The sequence below is a fragment of the Dipodomys merriami genome, unplaced genomic scaffold, assembly GCF_024711535.1.
Source record: "Dipodomys merriami isolate MVZ:Mamm:240054 unplaced genomic scaffold, mDipMer1.0.p SCAF_60, whole genome shotgun sequence".
Lineage (NCBI taxonomy): Eukaryota > Metazoa > Chordata > Mammalia > Rodentia > Heteromyidae > Dipodomys > Dipodomys merriami.
The window spans coordinates 4,901,355-4,925,905 of NW_027206180.1; the positions used below are offsets into that span (position 1 = coordinate 4,901,355).

Sequence of the window (24,551 nt, forward strand, 5' to 3'; positions counted from 1 at the left end):
ACTCTGCCTTAAACAATCACCCATTCCTGCCAACCTGAGCAGCTGGGATGGGGGATGGAGGGGCACGAGGATCCAGGGTTCAAGGGCTGCATAGCGAGGTCTTACCCTCACCTCCACCCCTAATATAAATGGACAGACCAGGTTCTTACACCCACGTAATTGATGGGGATATTAAGACAGAGATCGCTGAGGATTCTGCCCAAAGCCACATAGATCGTGTGCCCGAGGCTGAGGGAAGTAAACTCCCATATCGCCTGGGCTGCCTCACTGGCAGGGTCTTATCTAGTAGGTTCTGGCTAAGGGCCTGAGTTTCCACATCCTAAGTATCCAAGGGGTATTGGTGTTTGTAACTGTTAGCCACTCCATCTAATGGTAAGAAACAGCCATCAAGGTAGCACACGCTGGGTTTCCGCTGAGTATACTCTGTCTACATTGCCATTTTCTTTGAAATTGATGAAACTCAAGAGGAAACAAAAGTAGGGGGGGGGAATATGCTTTAACCTCCTAATTCAGACTGTCTGGCTCCTCCACCCCCGCTCATTCATGGCATCGATGTGGTGAGAACACGACCCGTTCTGGTTATGCTGGGTAACCAAGGACGCCATCTGGAAGAGTTCTGCAGGTGCCGTCTGGTTCCAACACCTGATGGTTCCAAGCTGCTGATACTAACACCTCCCCTGCCCACGTGTACGACTCTGCGTGGGGGGGGGGGTTAAATCCAACCCTAGAAGCCTCTGGCCAGGATGGACCTCTCATAGACAAGAAAGATCCTACTTTCAAGCTTGACGTAAGACTCAGAGGAAGGAAAGACAGACGGGAGGAGAGGGGTTCTGAACTGTTGAGGCTCTCTATAGTATGCTGGAAAATGTGTAGGCTCTGGGAACTTTCAAACTTAGTTTTTGTCTTTCGGACTTCCTAAGTTATTTGGCTTTGAGCAAGTCGAGGGACATCTCCAGCCACAGCCTTCACGTCTATAAAACAGGAATCAAGAACTTCCAGTCGGTTGGGTACAGTGGCTCACACCTGCAATCCTAGCACCTCAAGAGGCTACAATTTGAAGCCAGCCTAGGTTACTCTCATCTAAGGCATGGCTCAAGTGGTAGACCACCAGCCTTGAGCAGAAAAAAAGCCAAATGAAACCGTGAGGCCCCAAGTTTGAGCCCCATTTACTGGCACAGAAATAAATAAGACTCCCCCCATCACAAAATATAAAAAAAAAAAAATCCAGTTTATCAAGTATGACTTGATCTATCACCTGAAAGGATGTGACAAATAGAAAATCAAGTCATCTAAATAACAATAGGAAGAGCAACGATGATTACTGTTGAGCATCTCAAGCTGTGACACTATGGAGGTTCACGTTGCTTCTTTAAGACTGGAGGAGCGGATGGAGAGGTGGCTCGGGGTTTCGTTTGCCCACAAACAAAATGCTAATCCCAGTGGAATCCATGGGCTGCGCTTTGCTTCCACCTTGGGAATTCTTGGCAGGGGTTGGGATTTGGGTGGCCTGAAGATGGAAAGGCAAGGGTAGCTTTGGGCAGAGGCATGCGGGTCAGAGCCTCGCTTCTGCCCAACAGGGGGCATTCTGGGGAGAAGCCAGAAGCCCATACTGACTGTATTTGAGACAACTAACTAGCCTCCCATCTGCCCTGCCGCAGCTGCTCCTGAAGAGAGTTGAGAGAGGAGAGAGAGAGAGAGAGAGAGAGAGAGAGAGAGAGAGAGAGAGAGAGAGAGAGAGAGAGAGAGAGAGAGAGAGAGAGGGTGGGGGGAGTAGACCTTGTGCTTTTGTTACAACCAACACCTTTCCAAGTTCCTCTACAAGGAGCCTAGGGGTTATTTGGGAAAAGGAAGGATATAAGGGCTTCGAAGATGTTCTGAGAGGCTAAAGGACCTGTCCAGAGAGTCTTCTCATTTCACAAGTGATCACCGAGCTCTATTTTCGAAGGCACTGGGTATCTTTGTGGAACTGAGGTGGTAGGGATGGGATTCCTCATGAGTTGCTCCCTCTAAACCTTTCTTGCCAGGTTCAGTGTGAAATCCTGACTGTCCATCCTCCACGCTGGGAAAAGCAGAAGATATACTTCACCGTTGAATCTGTGGGACGCAGTTACTGAAAACACACACACACACACACACACACACACACACACACACACACACACACACACACACACACACACACACACACACACACACACACACACACACACACACACACACACACACACACACACACACACACACACACACACACACACACACACACACACACACGCAAAATAGAATACTTCCACTGGCAAACATTATCCTCAGAAATGACAGAGAACGAATCCCAGTTTCCCTCTTTTGCACATGTACATCAAACACACACCAGAAACACAAATAAATTCATCCCCCACCACCTCTCCAGAGAAAAATCTCAGTGATATTTCAGATGTCTGTGACTTAAAGTGATAAGGGCTTACTACAATGACAAGTGTGCATCCATTAACCTTCACGTCAGATTTAAATATGTAACCCATTAACTAATTTAATCTCTCCTCTCCTCCCCCCACTCCACCAAAAAAACAGCCATGGGTTTTATTCTTCTAATAATCCTTGTTTAGCTTTTATAATGGTATACAGTTTAATGAAAAACTCATTAGAATGTTGCATAGAGAGTATAATTAATTCTGGCTTGTTCTTTCGCTGTGACTGGCTAGTGCAGATACCGAATTGCATTCTCTACCGGCTTTATTAATTTTTTATAAACTAATATTTCTACTGTAATGGGCTGTAGCTGTTCCATACAAGTTCTGCGAATACACTGTCATTAGAGGGAAAGAATCCAAAGTAAGCTTCTATTAAAGGATAGTTTTTTTCTTCAATCCTACATCTTCAAAAAGGGATGGAGGACAAAAATCTACATAATTAATATCCGGGGTATTAAGTAGTATTCTGGACAATTTGTCTCTATTTACACAACAACTTAATTGGTTGGGCAAATACTAGTAGCTATAAATTTTGGAAGCAGAATTATCCACAGAGCTGCAGAGTTTGTAATTGAATGGCAAATACAAGCTAAAACAATTTTAAAAAAATCTAATCAACTCATGTTTGAAATCTCTGGAAATTTACTTCCAAGGGAAGAGATTTAAACCAAATAGGAAACAAGTTGAATGGTAACTTTTGTCAAGCACTAGTTTATCCTCAATAGTGCAGCTGGGGATTGGGCACTGGTGGCTCACACCTATAAATCCTAGCTACTCAGGAGGCTGAGATTGGAGGATTGTGGTTCAAAACCAGTCCCAGCAGGAACATCCATTAGGCTCTTAAAGTACTCAAAAAGCTAGAAGTGGAATTCTGGCTTAAGTGGTAGAGTACCGGCTTTGAGTAAGAAAGCTTAGGGATAGCACTCAGGCCCTGAGTTCAAGCCCCAAGACCAGCACTAAATAAAAAACGTTAAAGCCAAAAGTGGGCTGGGATGGAATAAAAATCTGCCAAGATAGATGTAAGGAGGAGAAAGCAGAAGCAAAATGAATTGGAACCCAAAGGAAAGGCTAAGGTAAACAGATGCACAAGATAAACTCTTTGAAGTGGAACATCTACAAGCTGAAAATCCTTTGCCTGGGGACTTAAATCTAGAAGCTTCTGTTGCAGTTCACTGAAGTGCACCACATTCGGATTTGGCAAATGTGCAAGCTACAAGAAACATCATGGATCCGAAGGTCATCGGGCATAGGAGTTGCCGCCTGCGGCCACGGCTCTGTGTCGGGCCTGGGCTGTTCTGTGGGGAGGGTGTGAAGGACAGGTCTCCTGAAGGCTGGCTCTGCTTTGAAACCCACCCTGCGGCCTTCCATCCGGCAGCGAGCTCAACCGCATGCTCATACTCAGGACTCAGGCACAATTACCCCAATCCCAATCTAAAAGCCATAGAAAACAAATGGGGTTCTAAGAACTAGAGTTGGTCCACATGTGTGTGTGTGTGTGCACACATGCACACGCGCGCACTAGTACCAGAGCTTGAACTTAAGGCCTGGGTACTATCCCTTAGCTCTTTTTGCTCTAGGATGGAGGAGCTCTAATACTTGAACCATAACTTCATTGCTGGCATTTTGGTGGTGCATTGGAGATGAGAGGTTCAATGGACTTTTTTTTTTCCTGCCTGGGCTAGAATCTGGGATTGAACCAGGATCCTCAGATCTCAGCCTCCTGAGGAGCTCCGATGACAGGTGTGAGCCATCAGCATCTACATCGATTCCACTTTTGTTGGTGTTTGTTATGCTATTATATTCAAATTTCAGGGGACAAATTGGAAAGAGGTCTATTTAAAAGCGAGGTGCAGGCCATTCTCTTGAAGACATTGGACTCCGTGAAGGCAAGCTAGACGAGTCATGGGGCGGGAGGCCCCTAGCTGTGCCCTTTGACCTCATCCAGAGATGGAAGATCATGGTTCACAGTAGCGGAAAAAAGTCCCACAGAAAACCCTCATAAATAGCTTTGTACAGATAATCCAAGGTCAACTACAGCTGCCCTTTCTGAGATGAACAATCAGAGTGTGATATCCAACTTCTTCATTTTTTTGTCTCAGACTTTCTATTGAGATCCCTGATCCGCTTTTCCCTCACTGGCTTGCTACGAGCTGGGTCGGGCTCAGTGACTCACGGGCACGGACAGGTGTGCACAGCACAGCGGCTCACCGGCTGACACAGGCCAGATGGAGGTGACATGCGCAGTCACCTGAGTTCCATCGATTTGACTCCACAGTCGGTCTGCGAGGTTTTCTTACCCGCACCTGATCCTTCCTCTAACCCCAAGCTGGCCCGTGTTCCAGAACCTAACCACCTATCAAAGGGGGCCTTTGCGGGCTAGTCAGGCCTTTCTGTGAAGAACATTTCCCTCCTTCCCCTCACAGTGCAGAAACTTTTATTTACAGGAAGTGTTAGCCATTCGGGACCTTGCCAGCCCTTCTCCACTGAATTCCTGCTAATGAGGACATGTTTCTATTTATCATTGTTTGGGGTGTGTGGGGGGGGAACTTTAATGATGTGTTTCTTGTCTTGGGGAATCTAACCCTATCTTCAGAAGATCTAGCAGTAGTTTGGGTCATGGAGTACCGGAACTCGATTGCGATCTTTCCTTCAATTGGTGGGAGAGTTTGTACCCAGACAACAGGTGTTCCGGTGGCCCAGGACACGCATGCTACTAAGCCTGCTGCCCTACAGCTCTGCCGGTGGAATGAGCAGTCACAACAACGAGCAGGCTGGTAGGATAACCGGGTAGAAAGTTCTGCAGCCTGTCCCTCACTAGCAACGGAGAAACAGAGCCACGTCCCATGTTCGTACATGGGGTAGCACGTGGGCACCTGGGTGTAAACTTCCGTTATTCATCTTTACTTTGTCTTACTTGTGAAGATTCAAAGAGCTTTAAATCAACCGTTTCGTTAGGCAGATATGCCTGTCTCTCCAAGGCATGACACCCCCATGCCCCAAACCAGAAAAATCTTTGTGTTCGAAGGTAGAGGTTATTTCATTAACCGGAAAAGAGTGAGAATCCTTCTCTGAGCCTTCTTGGAAACCCGATTTATCATCACACACACAAGGCTGAGATATGTGGATTGTGGTTCAAAGCCTGCCTGAGCAGGAAACTCTGTGAGACTCTTATCTCCACTTAAATAATAACCATTTAAATAATACAATAATAACCATTTAAATAATAATAATAATAGCTCTGTCTCAAGTGGCAGCATGCTAACCTTGAACAAAATAAAAATGCTAAGGGACAGTGCCCAGGCCCTAAATTTAAGCCGCTCCAATACTGGCACACACACATACACACCCAACTTCAGGTGGACTATTAGAAACAAATAGTATGATTCGACTTAGCCCCCTCAGGTTAACCTGGACTCTGCAATACGGCCATACACATAGGCCGGCCCAAGTCTTCAAGATGCCCTGGTCTTTAATTGACTTCTCAACCAAGCATCTGCCTTGAGACAAAGCCACAAGGGCTCTAAAGAGGATTATTTGTAGGAAAATAATCAATGCTGTTTTAACTTCACAGGAAAACAAATTTTCATGGAAGAAGATACACACACACACACACACACACACACACACACACACACACACACACACACACACACACACACACACACACACACACACACACACACACACACACACACACACACACACACACACACACACACACACACACACACACACACTCTCTCTCTCTCTCTCTCTCTCTCTCTCTCTCTCTCTCTCTCTCTCTCTCTCTCTCTCTCTCTCTCTCTCTCTCTCTCTCTCTCTCTCTCTCTCTCTCTCTCTCTCTCTCTCTCTCTCTCTCTCTCTCTCTCTCTCTCTCTCTCTCTCCTGGGCTATTCTTCTGGAGACTGGTGTGATGAAATAAGAATTTGAAAGAGCTCGTCTTAAGTCTGACTGGAGGAGATTCAGGGAAAACAGCAGCCCAAAAGAAAGACATTTTGAAACCTCTTCTCTAGAGGCCCAGCTTGGAATGCATGTGTGGGGGGGGGATGGAGAGGAGGGAAGAAGGGGGAGCCTGAGCAAATGTCATAATTTATCAAAGCAAATTAATACTCTTCAGCTAGTAATTAAAGGTCCTCATTAAGCACTCTCCCTACCTCCCCCCTCCCCACCCTGCGTGAGCAATAAAAATGCACGGGGGCATGCAAAGGTCGCCTACAAAAATCAATAACTTGCCATTTTATAATTAAAAGAGAAAATAAATGTGAGGGAAAAGTCCACTAAATTAGGAAAATTACCTTTAGGAGAGATTGAAAATATTGATTTTAATTTACAAAATATGTGAACTTTTCATGCCCCATTCGGAGAGACAATCGGAGTCTGGGTGGTTAATTCTGCCTAAGCTTCAGAAAAAAAATCAATAATTAGGTTGTGGGAATATTATGAAATTTGTCATTAACATACCATCTTCTATATAGAAATGAGCCATACGTCTAGCTTTTCTATCTTGGACAGATTCGGGGTTGGCCTACAGAATATCCAAAGCGAATCAATGACAAGGTCTTCGCTTCAGCTTTCAGACAGACTTCACAATTGCAAGATAAATCCAGACTTTTAAAAAAATATATAGCTAGGGGAACTTAAATTGCTACTTAAACTTTCAGTCCTGGGTATATAAATGCATACATAGTATTAATAATTATGCCCAAGAATACAAGTGGATAAACCACTAGTCATCTTCTTAACTTTGCCTATAACTTTGTATACATACAGGTGCCGGAAGCAGTTGATTGGAGCTGGCTGGATTCTTAAGTGTTTGTGGATTAGCGAATATCTCAGGGAAATTGCCAGGGCATGAGGAAATGGCAGTGACATTTCCCTACTTGTCTGATTATCGTGGCATCTGCCTAACTCCACGTATAAATGCTGAGGTGGAAGAGGAGCATCTGGTTAACTGGGATAATCCAAATATAGGCAACATAAAGCACAGATATACAGATTTTGTGAATAATACTTCCTCTCCTTCCTTCCTTCCTTCCTTCCTTCCTTCCTTCCTTCCTTCCTTCCTTCCTTCCTTCCTTCCTTCCTTCCTTCCCTTCCTTTCTTTTTCCAGTCGTGGGGCCTGAACTCAGGGCCTGGGCACTATTCCCAAGCTCTTTCACTCAAAGCTGGTGCTCTACCACTTTGAGCCACAGCGCCACTTCTGGTTTTCTGGTGGTTCATTGGAGTTAAGAGTCTTATGGACTTTCCTGCCTGGGGCTGGCTTTGAACTGTGATCCTCAGATCTCAGCCTCCTGAGTAGCTAGGATTATAGGCATGATCCACTGGCACCCAGCTCTCTCACCTTAGAAAAGTTGTTTTTAATAACTTGAATTCATTAGAATAGCTCATAGGGATGACTTTTGGTTGTTCAGGCTCCTTAAAATTTCTCCAGACACAACTAATTATGACACCTGACTTACTGTAGTGATGGTAATTTGTTTGAGTTGAACATGTGACCACAGGACACGGCTGAGAGGAATTATGACTCAATATCTCCCTCTCTTTTCTATAAATATATATTTATAAAAATATAACTCAGGCTTAGAGATAAGCAAAACAGGATTTCCACATCTGTCCTGCTTCTGACCAACTGTGTAATCACAAACCCCTGGCCCAACCTTTTACTTTTGTACCTTTGTTTCTTCACCTGTACCATTGCCACGAGGACTGAACTCATTTAGCTAAAATGCTTAGCAAGGTGCCTAAGTCTTCACTGCAACATTACCTTCCTAATTTACTCTCCACCTGCAGCCCACGGCCCTCACGGCTGACACCAAGCCCTGGGCTAATTTGAGTCGCCGTTCTGATGCTCTACAAGGAATGCAGATCCATTTATTCCCCTGTAAGTCAGACCTATTCAACACCCGCAAACACACGCATGACATAGTTGGTATTTCTCCGGGTAACAGAGCCAAGAATGAATAGCAGCAGCCTCGCTGCACGAGACTGGGAAAACGATAGGATTCTCTCTCACGACTCCCACAGGCAGACTTCCTGCTGCTTCTCCTTGCCCTCAGGATTCTGGGGAGCAAGCCTGCACACAGCAGCTCGGGAACCCCGTCCTCCCCACACGCACACATGGAGAGACCTGGCGCCTCCTCGGGCCAGCTGTTCGCTGTGGACAGCATCTGCAGAATCAGATTCTAACTTCACCACTGCACTATGGGGGGACTCTTACGTCTCTTCAGCCTTGGACAAATGCATCCCACCGATACCCAGTGCCCCCTGGACAGACAGACAACCGGGCCCTGATCCCAGAAAATCACCCCTGGAGTGGACACGCGAAGAACTACAAACCTAGCCTTCTCACGAGTTACAAGAAGAAAAAAGAAAAAAGAAGCAGCCTCCGCCTCTGTGTCGAAGTTGATGCTCAGACCCGACACGAATCGGCTCTCCTCTAGTTCTCCCCCGCCCCCCACCGTCTCCCCAAAGTGGGACGTGAACTTTCTCATTTCTATTTCCCAAACATTGTACTTAGTGTTCCGTAGGCAGCCAAGTCCTCCTATATATTAATCCCTTGGATTCTAATAAATACCTTCATCATCCCACGGGAGGAAACTGAGGCACAGAGAGTTTAGGTGACTTTGTCTAGAGCACAGTGCTGGCTAGGAAGGGAGTCAGGATTCAAGACAGGGCTGTCTGGGTGCGGTTCCCCCATTGCTCACCTTGCTGTGTGTCCTCACACGAGGCGGACAATCAGGGAGAGTCTCACAGCTGAGCTCTCCTTCCCCTGTGTGAACGCAGCTCCACAGCAGTGGCGCCATCTTGGATTTCATCTAAGCCTTGGTGAAGATGAGCTTACTCACACGCTGACTTCCTCACATCTAGAATTCAGGTTCACACGCTCTCCTACCCACATTTACCCAACTTGTATTATTAGTTGGGTTTGAACCCAGGGCCTCTTGCATGCTAGGTAGATAACTCTAGCTCTTGGGGCTACACCCCCATGCCTTTTTGCTTTATTATTATTTTTTCAAATAGGGTCTGATGTTTTGGACTGGGCTAGCCTTGGACTTCAATCTATTTCTACCTCCTGAGTTACTGAAATGATGGGTATGACCATCATACCCATTTTGTTTGGTCAGACAATCTTGCTAGCTTTTGCCCAGGCTATACTCAAACCATCTCGGCTTCCCCTGTGGCTGGGATTACAAGTAGACCAAGCCACGTCCAGCCTCCAAATATTCAGTTTTTGCAAATTGGATTTTGCGCTGTTTTATCTGTCCCTTTCTCTTCTTCCGGGGTTGACGCTTTGTCTCAGGGAAAAGACAGGAGTGTAGCATTCCAGGAGGACAGCTTAGCATCCCGAGATCACTTACTGAGGAGTTCGGAATGAACTAGTTAAGATTCTTCCCTCCCTTCACGGGCTACGTCTGCTGCCGGGGCTCTAGGTATTGGGAGCAGCCTGACCCTGAGCTTGGAGACCTCAGGCAATAGGGAGAGGCAAGCCCTGCTCAACAGGACTGGGAATCTCAGCCTCTGCTGCCTCCAGATTCTCCTCTCCCTGATCTGTTAGCTGAGTTGTTTTGTTTTCCCCTAAGAGGGTTGATTTCCCAACAAGGCGCGAAGAGAGACAAATCCTCAAAGCAAAGCAGAGAGACTTGAACTTGCTAAGGGAAATGGTTTCACAGAGCCAAGAAAGACCACTTTTGAATGTCTTTTTTTTTTTTTTTCCTCCTTCTAGTTTTCAAAATCATCCTTGGTTTGGCCGAATCATGGCCACGTGATCGGAGGCCTTAGCCAGCCCTCTGCTTTGCTCGGGAAGAGGGGAAAAGGCAACCCCACGTGGAAATGCGTAACGAAAGACACGTGCAGGCACACGAAGTACAATGGGCGCAGACCACCAACCCCTCCTTTGCATTCAACAAAGCCAGATGCTTTCCTTTAGGGCAAAGCCACTGTGGAGCGTTGGTTGTGAGAACAGGGACCCATGCTCACCCCACAGTGGAACGGCTCTCTCATCTACTAACTGGCTTTAAATACCCTTGTCTTTGCCCCAAAGAAACCACCCAGACAGGCAAAGCACATTTAGCAAAGACTAGCATTCCTGCATGCAGAGAGCAAATTCCTTACCTGCATAGAATTCAGGGCTGTAGACTGCACCCACCACGGGATTCAATTTCCAGCCTTCAATCAAACACACAGAAGCATTGTCATCAGCTTTGATGCAAACATTTATCCCTGTCAAACCACCACCATCCAGAGAGATGGGTTGAAGTATTATTTTTTCAAGTCTTTTAATTTTTTTTTTTGGCCTGTTGGTCATGGGACTTGAACTCAGGGCCTGAGGTATCCTTGAGCTTTTGCAACCAAGGCTAGTGCTTTACCACTTTGAGCCACGGCTCTACTTCCGGTTTTCTGGTGGTCAATCAGAGATAAGAGTCTCACAGACTTTCCTGCCCAGGCTGGCTTCAAACTGTGATCTTCAGATCTCAGCCTCCTAAAGAGCTAGGATTATAGGCACAAGCTACTGGCATGTGGCAAGTCCATCTATTTTAGAAGCATTCTTTTGTGGTGCCAGAGATTGAACCCAGGGCCTCTCATAAGTGTAATTTAAGTGCATTAGTCTATCTGTCTATTTACCTGTCTGCCTATTTATCTCTGGATATAGAAATATATATGGATATATATATATATATATCCATATATATGCATATATAGATACACATTTTATACATATTACTAAAGTTAAAAGACACATAGATTGAGCATTGAATGCATAAAAATATTCAGAAACTATATGTAAAAAATAGATTCTTGCCCCTCTTTGATTTTTCTCTCAAGGCAAGCTAATGGAAGGGATCCACTGATTAAGTACAGGTAAGCCTTTTAAAATGACGTAATTAATCTCCTACCATAGCAATCGTTTTAGAACCGCTATAATAATTTCAGCTCTGTCTTCTTTCACATGTCACCGCTCGATAATCCATCACAAGTCTTTTGCATTAAATTTATATGAATTTGGAAACTTGCACAAACAAAACTCTCTGCCGAAGTTCACTGTACCTATTATCTTTCCTAATGATTACTCCGAGATACGGGGGAATTCTGAAGTGCTGTTTGAATACTAAAGAAAATGGTTTTTTTGTTTTTTTAATCCCCTGGAGATTTAGCATGGAATACATTTTAATGCATCCAGGGACCATAAAAATCCTTAATCAATGCATGATATCTAAGGTAACTTTCAAGTAATCGGCCTATGAGATTAACAGTCTGTGATTCTCCCAAAGAGAAGATGAAAAAAGTTTCTTTAAAGTGGCTCATGGCTCTGACACAGGAAAAGAGCACGTAAGAGTGTTCACGAATAGGGAAACCCATCACAAGATGGGGAAACCATTTATAAGGAATGATGGAGTCTGAAGATCTATGGCTGTTTTCCCTCCCAGATGCTGAGGAATCTTTATGGTAGCGCTCATTATGGAAGTCGTGAACATCACAGTGGAGTAGGGCTCCTATTTAGCCCTTGTATCCTTGGGCCGAGGGCCAAATATCAAAATGCCCTTTGATGAATGTTCTGGAGAAAAGACGTGGGTCCACGTTCGCGTGAGTCACAGAACGGCTCCCACACTGAGGACCCAGGTTCACCGTGTGGGCCAGGTCTCGCTTCCTAAATCCTGTTCTGAGAACAGCGAAGAGGAACCCAGAGACATAAAAGCCCAAGAGGCTATTTTGCTTCATGTAGACCTCTCCTTTAGCACACCTCCTTTTGTAATATAAACCTGGGGCACAGTGTTCTCCAAATGGGGACCTCTTAATGACGTGTTAATGATCATGGTAGGCCTATTAGCCTAGAAGCATTTCTAAGAAGAGCCTATGACTGTAGAGATCACATTTGCCTTATTTGCTTATATTCCTTGTTTGTTCTGGACCAAGCAATCCGTGTATGTCTGTATAGCCATCTCCTGACCTCTTCCTCCCCTCCTTTCCCCATCTCTATCCATCTACCCTCCTCCATCGACCTATCTAACGAATCATTCTACTTTGGCCTCTGATTTCTTCGCAGAACCTGTCCCTTTCATTCCTTCTCTTAGTCATCTTTGGTTCAATTCCCAGCTCTATTTTCGTGAACGTGACCTGTGAACTCCGCTCCAGCGTGAATCCCCCGCACTGACTCGATTCTGTTCTTAAAAAGCAGAAAACAAAACCTAAACCAAACGGAGCACAGAGCGTTTCCTGTGGAATGTTTTCCGGCTAGGATTCTGGCTCCTTCCCCTCTCTGAGGAAGCTCAGTCCTGACCCACAGATGCTCGGCATCCAACGCAGGATTCTGCTGCTCCGAGAGTCTGTCTTCCATGGAAGGCAATGAGGAGCTAGCCCTTGAAAATCACCTCTGCTCAAGGCTTGCTCGGGCTTATGCAAATGACATGCAAATGGACACCTCACTTTTGTGACTCCTAGAAGTACCTGGAAGAGCCCCTTGGGATGAGCCTGCGGAGAGCTGAGCCTGCCATTGTCAGGAAGATGGACAAAATGATCCCAGTTTTTAATTTCTTAGGCAGCGAGCGTTACATCCCCAGGCTTTGCAAATTCCAAGATTTTCGATCAAGGACATTAAATTGAACAATGAGGCTTACAACCGAATGAGAAAGGCTGATAGAGCCCATCACTCCCAGCCCCCCTTCCCACGCCCCCCCCCCCGTCTCCCCATGAAGGCAATGGAGCAAAGCCCAGACATGCACATGGGATCTTGCTCGGTATCAGATGCACAGCAGTTCAGAGAGCCCTCGGAGGCTGGGCCTCAGCCGGGGAATGTGCGTGAACTGGCACACCGAGTACATCCCTGCACCCCACAAATTTAGCTTGCCCACCTCCCCCCCAACACAGGTCACGGGTCTTCAGCCATCTTTGGAATCATGTTGGCCTGTGGTACGTATTGCTGCAGTGGGTGTTCAAAAGCACACCCAGAAACCCTCCCACGGCCTCCTCCAGGGTTCTGGGGCTGTCGAATGTTCCAGAAACTGCCCTGAAGAACACTGCACACAGGATGGTGATCTCCTCATCCAAGAAGATGCACAGTGGTCGGGTGGGTGGCATCTCATGCGGGCCGGGGCAGGTGGGAACACCTGGATCTTTACCCAGCGTGAAAGGCCTCCCTTTGCATTATCTCAACCTGGCCTCGGCTCCGTGGCTATGTCAAGTGTGTGGTAGCACACAGGGTTGCTGGGGCTGAGGCAAATGGCGAGCAGAAAACAAGAGACTCAGATTCCAGTGTGGGTAGCTCAGTGGCAGACCTTTAGAAGTGCAGAGCAAATGGACTTTTCCTTTCCCAAATAGGTAGCCATTGGAAGAAGGAAGAAAATTAATAAAAAGCGACTACTAAATGGCTTGCAGAAGTCAAACCAACACCACGAGCAAACTGATTGTCAGTCAGCACCAAAGTGCTTCATATGAAATCACTTGATGAGGGGTTTTGAGAACTATTCTTGGTGAGAGCATACATCCCCGCACTTAGCTGCAACTTGGCCCTCCCCGGGAAACCCAGAATGGAGCAAAGAATACATCAGACTCTGCTGTTCTTGTGGAACTCAGTCACAAGCACCTTCTAAGTACCTTCCAAAGCTTAGTCACCTGGGAGAAGATTCAAAGCCAGAGCCAAATCATCTGAGGATGAATGACTGGCCAACAAGGGCCATCAGTAACAAAGGAAACAAATCAGACCTCCACCATCTGAACAGACACTCGCCTTTGTTGAGAGATTCCCCTGGTTAAGTCACACAACAGATTGAGAGATGGGGTGGGTTTCTTGCACACAGGCTCTCTCTACTTACCATTCGTGTAGGGGTTGACGGTCTTTTTATTTGTCATTACCCGTGCAGTGGCGTTATTTACCTATGTACACAGAAACATCAAGTGAGGACAGGTGCTAAGCCCAGCTTGATATTCTATTAGTTGCATGCATTATGACTGTGGTTATTTATTAAAAAACAAAAACAGAAAACAAAACTGAGAAGTAAAAACAAAACAAAACAAAATAAAAACCAAAAAGCATTTGTTCAATTTTATTTTTTTTTGAAAGGCAGTAGGTGCATAACAAAAATCATACATTTTTTTTCGGGTTTAGAATTACATTTAGCTTCATCACCATTTCGACTGACAGATCATTTCAGTAAAGCAACGTCACCTCGTTTGTACAGTTTAATCAAGAGACAGTTACAAAAAAAAAAGAAAGAAAGAAAAAGAAAAAAAAGAACAAAGCAAAAGCAAACGAAAAGAGACTGTAGAGACCAAAAAGCATGCTTCTATTCTGTGGTGACACAGAAAGAATCAATCGGGGTGTTTTTTTTATTGTTGTTATTTTTATAAACAAACAAACATAAATTAAGTTCACATGGAAGGACATGCAGTGGAGGAGAGAGAGAAGAGACACGCTACATAAAAAGAAGAGACAAAGGAGTTAAAGCCGTGTTGCAACACTTGGGGGGGTGGGTGGGGGGGGTGGGAAAAAGCGACATCTAAGCATTCAACACTTGGAACAAGAGCTTCGCTCATAGCAAGGAGGGTGGGGGGTCATTCAAGCTCCTGCGTCACAGCTAAGGAGAGGAACGTGGGAGAGGGTGCATCGTGGTCACACGGAATGGAGTTTAACGACCTGAGTAGGATAATGATAATCCAACCAGTCAGAACCTCCCAGGCTAGCTTCGAACCGACACTCAAAATTACAAGGCGGACTGATATCCAAAAACAAAATAAATAAACTGAAAAGAAACAACAACAAAAACAAAAAACAAAAAAAAAAAAAAAACAAACAAGAGCACCAAGAAAACTTAAAACAACAAGTCGGAAAAAAAAATTCACGTGGTAGGTAAGAGATATAGAGAGAGATATCAATGTAGAGAGAGAGAGATCAGCGCTAAGTACGGGAAGCGGCAGGTGGACAGCACTTACCATTCTGCGGTTTGTGTACATTTACCAGGGTTACTGAGAGTTTGGTGAGGGGCCTAGCGTTACCGTCCAAGGGAGGGGAGGGGAAATGAAAAGGCAAAATATGCAACATCTTACTCCAAAGACTAAAGCAATTTTTCAACTGGTATATATTTTTTTTTAAAAAAAAGGTTTCTTTTTTTCTTGTTGTTTTAAAACAAATATGACCCTGTGGCGTTGCTGAAGGAGCTCTCTCAGTGGTACAAATAGTAGATCTGGAATCTCAGACTACGGTGACTATTGCTAGGTGTTGCAATGCACAGGGCCCTGAGAGGCAAATTGAAAGCCCTGCACTGTGATTCTTGACATGACAAATAAATAAATAAACAAATAATGCAAAAATTCAATTTGGTTTCTTATATATATATATATATTTTTAAATGAAAGAGTTCATGGCAAAGCCTCTCACTTTTCCCACACCTCACTTTATTTATTTATTTATTTATTTATTTAGCAAGTCTTTCCGATGCTATGGCTTTCACCATGTGGATGAAATGATTCATTTGTAGACCACTGCAGATCTCTCTCCAACCCTGACATGAAGAACGGAAAACAAAACAAACAACAAAATGACTGCCTTGCATCCGATTTGCTTTGCTCATTCTGGCTACTCTCTTTGGAACAACACCTTACTGCACCTGCCGCTTATCAAACGTGGAAAATAAAATGTAAAAAGAAAAACCGAAACCACAGTAAACTTGACGATTCACCTTTTCTTTTTGTCTTACTTTTGTTATTCACCTTGCAGCGGTTAAAAAAAAAAAAAAAGACAACCACACAAAAAAAAGAGTAAAACATAAAGTTAAATTTAAAAAACAGAGTAAGGCCAGTTTTCCTTTTTATATATATAAAAAATATATATATATAATGTATATATTATATATATAAACAATGAGAAGGGGGTGGGGAATCACATACGAGACACCAGTGATGCATCTACAGGAAACAAATGAGCATGGAGCAGACATTTATCAAAAAAGATGAAAGGGAAAATATTTTGAACATGCACCTCGATTTTACGGCCCTCTACCACGGTGCCGTGTAATTTCTCCCTCGCCCTGTCCGCATCGGCACTATTTTCGAAAGTTACGAAACCAAATCCCTGCATGCAGGAGTAAGAAGGGAAAACAACATGCACATTATTATTTCAATCAACAACCACGTGGTAACATTCTCTTGCTTTAATTTCTATGTCTTGTCCTGGCTTCCGTTCTGTAACATGCAAATTAGAGAAATTATAATAATACATAGTGCAATAATTAAACGACTAATGTCAACAAGATTGGTTGGTTTGGGTGTTTTTTTTTTTTTTCTGTCACCGGTTAGCTAATAACTTCTAAAGAATTCAACCAATGATATTCAAAATACCCCCTTTCTAAATGTCACTACCCAAACAGAAATATAAATCTAACCAAAAGAAAACGAGATCAAAATAAATGTACACTGTATTCACAGAAGAAACGAAAGAACAAGAAAAAGAAAGGAAAAAAAGGAAACCACTTTCTTGACATGCAAATTAAGAGATAAAATGAAATAAAAATGTGTGCACGAAATCCAACCATGAATGCCAAAATCCTCTAACATTGCCTAGAGAGTCATGCTTGTGTGGTTTTTAAGAACATTTCCTCTTCATGCAATCTTAGGGTTATTCAAATTTGTCCATTTTACAGCCTTTACTTCTCAAAAACAAAAGTTACAAGCCTAAAAAAAAACAAAACAAAAGGAAAGACCTTTTTTTTCCGTAATAAATCTTAAACTCTTTGTGCTAATAAACAAACAAAAAAATCACATGAAATGAAGAGAAACAAACTTTCATTGACTTAGAATGCAAACAATTCAAGTAGCAGTTGTCATAATCCTTTTCCCACATAATACCCTTCATGCGTCAGAATTCAGTGAGTTTCCTTAAACAACCAGAAGACATGGAAACATACTGCAGTGTTTTTAAGGTACTAGGCTGGTATTCATTTGTCATATCTGCAGGTAGGGAGACAAAATTCTTCAGGACTAGAAGGTGACTTAATAGTACTCTGAACATTTCCTGTTTTGCTAACATAATAAATAATACCCTTGAGTTCACCACAGGTACATTTTGCTTTTAATATTTCAGCCTCAAAAAAAAAAAAACCAACCCCACTACATCTGACACAGTCATAATCCACCTCTGGTCTTCACTGACATGCACCTAAGAAGAGTGCAGAAAATATAACACATTATTTTTCAAAGCCTCTCAATGCGCCAGGACATCTTGTTCAGAAGCATATCCACCAACCATTTGAAACACCTGCACTGGAGTTTTTGCTTGACTCCTTTTGCTTTCCGGTACAAATTGGGTCAACTTTAGGAGTTCTGTCAACACTCTTATTTGCACTGGCCAACCTTACATAAAGGTGAGTAAACGTAAGCTTTGAGGTATTATGCCATTCCATTTTTTTAGGAATAAAATCTGCAGTAATTTACAATAGCGTAGTGGTCATGAGTATTGTCCCTCCTCCTCCCTTCCCTCCCCCATTTCCTCCCCAATCTCATAGACAGAGTCTCTATGACAACATGTAGAGATGTTGAGAGAGGGCTTGTACAGTGTGGGGGGCTAATGGACAACTTTCCAGTTATTCTATGGAGAACACAAGGTAAAGGAGATGTGTTCAGATGCAGATCGATGGTTCTTTGTTAAGACTGCCTATACAGAAAATAAAACAAGTTTCCTTCTTTTGGAGGATTGGACTGAAGTTGCTTGTACCATCGCTCCCAAGAGAGGGTTTGTGATTAGTCTTATCCAACTAATTGGAATGAATCGATTGATTAATGAATTGAACGATCCAACGAATACAAGCTCGCATTGTATACCACAGAAAGATCCCTGTTCTGTCTTTCTTGCTTACATTCCATGTCTAAATTGAGTACTCAAAAATGTTCGCTGAGCAGTTTACGGGAACGGGGGTGAGGGGGGTGAGGAGAGGGAGCAGCTGGGGCGGATCTCATTCTATTTGACCACCTCCTCTTCATCAGCGGGTCCCGAACCTAGTCATGCATCAGAAGGATCCGGAAGCATATTAAAAATTTAGATGCCTGAGCCCTGGTTCATTTCTACTGGGTAAGAATTTTTTTAATGAAAAGTCCTAAATTGTTTGGTCTGTAAAATTTGTCTGTGTCAGGGAGGGATTAGGGGCATGGTTCGAGTGGTAGAGCACCTGTCTGGCACGGTCCTGACTTCAAACCCTTACGACCAAAAAATAAAAAATAAATAAAAGTTGGATAAACCTGTCTGTGGGAGCCAGAAATTCGATTTTTCACCACCTCTAGTTTCCAAGGGGTCTTGGTAATGAAGTAATTTTATCTTGCTGGTTTTGAAGGAACAATCTATAGGGTAGAGAGAGCGTAAGCTCAGTCATTTGGAACTTCTATGTAGTGGTAAAGCAAAGATGATTTGGAGTCTTTTTGTGTGTGTACATCAGTTGTGGGGCTTGAACTCAGGACTAGGGTGCTGTCTCTGTGCTCTTTTGCTCAAGGCTAACACTGTACCATTTTGAGCCACAGCACCACATCCGGTTTTTTGGTGGTTAACTGGAGATAAAAGTCTCAGGGAATTTCCTGCCTGGGCTGACTTTGAACCACAATCCTCAGAACTCAGCCTCTTGTGTAGCTAGGATTATAGGCATGAGCCACTGGCATGTGGCTCCATTTTGTGGATTAAATAAAGGTTCTAAGGCTCCCTAGGTGGATGAATGCACAGATCTCTCATTTCCTATGGAGGGAAAAGAAACCAAGTCTTGTGTCTCTTGATTTTTATGAGAAGAACTATTGATAAAGGATCCAAAGATTCGTTTTCTCATAGAGTAAGCACACCGCATCTCCCTTCCATCCTGTGAGTGTTACACCTGCAGGGAGATGTTGCCCAGAAATTCATATTCATCATTCAACTATAGCTCATGTAACCTTTCCAGAATCCTCTGCCTCCTAACCATAGGTCTGCATGGGGCAGGAGTCTTACCAGACTTTTATTTTTTAAATACTGTGGAACACAGCGTATTTCACAGCAGTTGTTCATCTGAATAATCTGCATCTCCCTGAGGATGGGAAACACCTGTGAATGAGTGACCTGAAATGTCACAAGTGTGTGTGAGCGTGCTGTGTGTGCACACGTGTGTGTGTGTGTGTGTGTGTGCATGCTGAATCGAATATTGAATTGCCTATTTCTCATATACATTAGGGCATGTACGTGCATCTCTACACTGAATAGTACATTTGTTTGGTATATTAGAATATGTGTGTATATGTGTGTCTCTATACTGAATTGTGTTTCTCAGCTATATTGAATGAAATTCTGAATTGTACATTTCTTAGGTATATTGGTGTATATGTATTGTGTGTATATGCTGAGTCAAGTAATGCATTGTACATTGTTTCAGTATATTAGACTATGAGTATATGTATATGTGTGTTTACTGAATTAAATTCTATATTCTGAATTCTATATTCTATATGTGTGTTTACTGAATTAAATTCTATATTCTGAATTCTAAATTCTGAATTCTATATTTCTTAGGTGTTTAGCCAAGATCTAAATCTGGCTCTCCCCTCCAAATAAAGCACTTTGGAGATAACAACAAGCCATTCTGAATCTCCTGAAAGGGAAAAGAAAATGAACGTTTAGGATCCTCCTATATCCCATCCAAGCATGATTATGCAGATGCAGCATCTCTCCTGAAATGTAGTTTTCAGTGTGCTTGTTGCCTCTACTCCATGAGATACTTGGATTTTACAGTGCCAGAATACACACAGGCAGGGAAGTGGCCTCACTGGATTTGAGTAACATGACCAGAGAGAAGGAATACTCGGGTGGGGGAGAGGGGGGGGAGAAGGGAACATTGCCAAGGACTCTTTTGTTTCTGTATCATTCCTTTTCTTCTTAGCATCAGCTGCTATGCCCAATACACTGTTTTCCTTCCAGGGAGACCTGGATTGTTTTGTGGGTGCTGGAAGGAGAGACTTTTTAACAAGCAGGGCAGAGGTAGCAATGAAATGCCAGTAGGCACAAGCATCTCTTTTAAGAGAACAGTCATTGTGTCGTGTTCACGGCTGGCCCTGAGAGGGTTGTTACAATGCAGATTCCTGGGCCCACGTTCAAAGTTTCTGATTCAGTAGATCTGGGCGGAGCTGCATAGTGTGTCTCTTGAACAGCTTCCTTCCGGGTCCTGCTGAGGCTGCTAGTTTGGGACCCCTCTGTCCCCTTCTAAAGACAACTCCTGATTGACAGCATGCTTTGAAAGCTTTGTCTTCTTTTTCCAAGGTATTATCTCTCTCTAAAAGCTCCCAACTTTCCTTAACTCTGTTAAACTCTAGGAAAATCTCTATATCTGTCTATTTAATTGATATCCTAGCACAATATGAACTCAATGGCCACAAGTGCCCTGCAAAAAGAGCAGGAGAGAACGCACTCATAAAATTCAATTCAAAAGGTTGGTGAATATGACCTTTTCCTCCCCTACCACCCAGAGAAAGAACTGCACTTGATTAATACAGAGTCATCCACATATTTACCTGCTCGTGAGACTAGCAACTCACTTTTTAAATGTAAAGAACATAATTATCACTGAAAGACAACAACAGAAATGTAGCAACAGCATCATGATTATTTTAAAGCACGGTTCATTTTTTCCCCCCTCTAGAAATTTGAGATATGCATACAATCCATATAAGACAACCACTTTCAATCACCCCTTTACACGTGTTCTCCGTGGAGCCCAACACATCTCTCCCGCCATTTTGGAAACAAAGAGGAGATCTCTAGAAGAAATCCCGTGGTGAGGTGGGGGAGCTTGTCTTCACAGCCATCTGATTAAAGCAGTGCAGTTGTTTCCCTTGTTTACAACAAACATGTTTACAACAAGTCAAGGGATTCTGAGGTGGATTAAGTCACTTACCTTGGAGCCTCGCTCATTAAAAATAATTTCAACATCTAAGATTTTACCAAATTGCTGCAAAGAAATAGAAATATTTTGTGAGCAAAGAGGAGGGGGGGGGAAACAGCAAATAAGACATAATGATGAATACTGTTATTCCTCCCTTGTTTAATATTAAGAAGATACGTTTCATATCATTCTGTGGTTAAATAATTTGCTTGAAACGAGATAGAACAGCCATATGGGCTATGTTCTGATTATGACATCTCCCACCAGGATGAGATATACTGTTGCAGTCTGTTAATTCCATGTTCCATTGTGTGTGTGTGTGTGTGTGTGTGTGTGTGTGTGTGTGTGTGTGTGTGTGTGTGTGTGTGTGTGTGTGTGTGTGTGTGTGTGTGTGTGTGTGTGTGTGTGTGTGTGTGTGTGTGTGTGTGTGTGTGTGTGTGTGTGTGTGTGTGTGTGTGTGTGTGTGTGTGTGTGTGTGTGTGTGTGTGATCACTTTCCCAGACACTGAGCAGCAGAGGTTAGAAATGGCACATCACTACTTAGATAATGATTCACCTAAGAGAAACACTTTCAATGAGGTTAAGATTGGGCTAATAAAATATCCAATCAGAACAGGACGTTGTAGGTTTGGGCTCCTCACTCACAGATCACATACAGAAGACAAGTAAAATTCCAACATAAGATCAACCTCTGTGACCCAGGTACCCATGAGCCTTGAGACCCTCTGGGGCTCTGACCAACTCAGGCTAACATATGGGAAACCTCTGTACAATGAAACAAATGTCTTTTTAAACCATTAACCAAACTTGACTCTATGAAGGGTCTAGGCACCGATTTTCGGGCTTCAAATAAATTGGGCACCCAAACAAAATGGAGCTACCCATTTCAGACTTTCTAGAACGAGTACCCTCCACACGTGACGCAGGACATCTTTGTATTTACGATTTTTCGTCGGGCTGGAATTCAGGTTTGGTGTGTGTGTTTCCACATGCACGTGAAAAAGAGAAGTGAACGCTGAAGAAAGGGAGGAGGTAGAGGAAGATGCGTACTGCTAGCTCGTGTGATGGCCGGAAGTGAGGGGTGCTGGGAGCTCTCCTCTGATAGGTGGATGCTCATCTATTCTTTGGTGAAGAGAACAGGCTTTCTTAGGGCATTTTCAGTGCCAAGTGTGGGAGGGGCTGAGAGGAACACAAAACCCATTCCACGTCGAACAAGAAGACTTCCCAAATGTGGGATATGAAAGATTTCCTCTGCAAAGGTGAACTTGACTTCAGAGTAAAGAATCCTTCAGCCTCCTGGGCCCCTCCCAAAGCAGTAATTCCTACACAACTGCCTGAGATGACACAGTTAACAGAGATGCTAAGGTATTTATTTGAGGCGTTAACAGCCTGGGAACACATATATTTATGAACAGAGAGATGCCTGAAAAAGACTTCTTCCAAAACCATGAAACAAATGCCATCGATGGAACACTTGCTATGCAGTCAACACTCTCTCTCTCTCTCTCTCTCTCTCTCTCTCTCTCTCTCTCTCTCTCTCTCTCTCTCTCTCTCTTCCTGGAAAAACAAGATCTGGCCAAGATAGAAGCGATCAAACAGTAATCTTAGCATGTGTCATTCCCTAAATGAAAGCGTCACACCATCTGCCCTGGCACCATCTTCCACGCTTGCTTCTTCGGCAGTTGCCTTTGGGTGGGTGATTCTCAGAGCCAGTAGAACGAGCTGGAAGAAAAATGCTGATGTGAACCCTCTTTGCAGAGTGAGTTGCGTGCTATATTTATAGTATCAACAGTTTAATTGGGAAGTTTGGCGCTAATGATATAAACACAGCTGGCACGTTTTCAAGTCGCATAGACACGACTCATTCCCAGACATCACTAGCATTTGTTTGCTCAACGTAGTGCTGGGGAGCCTTCAACGACATTGCACACACACCCGGCTGTGTCTTGTGGCTGTATCCACAGCGAGATCTAGAAGCTCTGAGGCTACGTTTTTGAGCAAATATGTGACCCAGGTGGTTCTAGAAATTCTCGGATCAAACGATCTTTCTCTGGAAACTTGTTTAACAGATACAACATCAAACATCCAAAGTACATGTTAGTTCAAAGGCTGCATACAGAGCGTTCTGGCTTTTTATAGGCCCCGTGTTAATGTAGACATGGGAGGCATGGTGCCACATCCCCAAATGGCTTTACTACCCATGACACTGGGGTGGGTGCAACTTTGCCTTGCCAGAGAAAGCACAAAGAAGCCGGTGATGATGTTGTAGTGCTGGGGATTGAACTCAGTTCATCCATGCTAGGCAAAGCATTCTAGACCCTGGCCCTTCATCATTACTCTTTAGTTTGCCCATTAGAAACAATTATCAGAGCATTTTTGTGCATATGCTAACAACCGTGTGACCCATTTTCTTTTGGGGGGGGGTGACACTTATGAAAGACTTAAAGATTATTTTCTTGCCAGAGAGACCAAAGTCTTGAGCTCTGGTTTGGGTTTTGTTTCTGTGTTTTGGTTTTTTTTGGGGGGGATGGGGGAGACTGGTGCTCTACTGATTCAACCACACATCCAGTCTGGCATTTTGCTGGTTAACTGAAGAGCATCTTAGGCTTTTCTACCCAGGCTGGCTTTCGACTGTGATCCTCAGATCTTAGCCTCCTGAGGAGCTAGGATTACAAGCGTGAGCCCATAGAACACAGCAGAGGGTCTCTATCTTGATCACAAAAGCAAGCCTATGGCATCAAGAAAGGTATTTTGCAAACTGGAGACTTGAGAACGATTCTGTGTGTTGTAGCTCAGAGGTGCATGGGTCAGAGCTCAGATCTCTCACCTCAGACCCAACGAACATGCATGCACCCATAGGTGAAGGCAACCTAAGCACTAAGGTCCAATAAGCATTCTAATTCAGAATTGGAACACTGCAATCCATTGGATGGAAATCCCCACCCTGCTCTCATAGGATTGTTCAATGAGAGAGGGAGGAGGAAGGGTAGAAGAAAAGAGTGGAAGAGGATGGATGTGGTCACAGTAGCATATGTGAATACATGCAGCTAGAGCAAAGCATGTTCTTGAAATTGCTTCAGAAGTGGGCCACGGGAGGATGGGTCTCATCATCCATAGTGAGCACGAATTGAAATATCACAATGAATGCCCCTTCTATAACGAATGAATGACTCATACATACACAAACAAGTTCATTTGGTAAGGACTCA

General features: G+C 43.8%; 1 protein-coding gene across 20 annotated transcripts in view; it reads right to left on the bottom strand.

Moving 5' to 3' along the window:
- Window positions 1-24,551, bottom strand: part of Rbfox1 (RNA binding fox-1 homolog 1) — a 1,026,253-nt gene that overhangs the window by 75,173 nt on the left and 926,529 nt on the right. For all 20 annotated transcript variants that reach the window (XM_070003532.1, XM_070003525.1, XM_070003535.1 and 17 more), the window contains 4 exons: window positions 21,356-21,409; window positions 16,441-16,533; window positions 14,279-14,339; window positions 10,584-10,637 (listed from right to left, as the gene is read on the bottom strand). In XM_070003532.1, coding sequence (XP_069859633.1) covers window positions 10,584-10,637; window positions 14,279-14,339; window positions 16,441-16,533; window positions 21,356-21,409 — 262 coding nt within the window. The remainder of the gene's footprint in view (window positions 1-10,583; window positions 10,638-14,278; window positions 14,340-16,440; window positions 16,534-21,355; window positions 21,410-24,551) is intronic.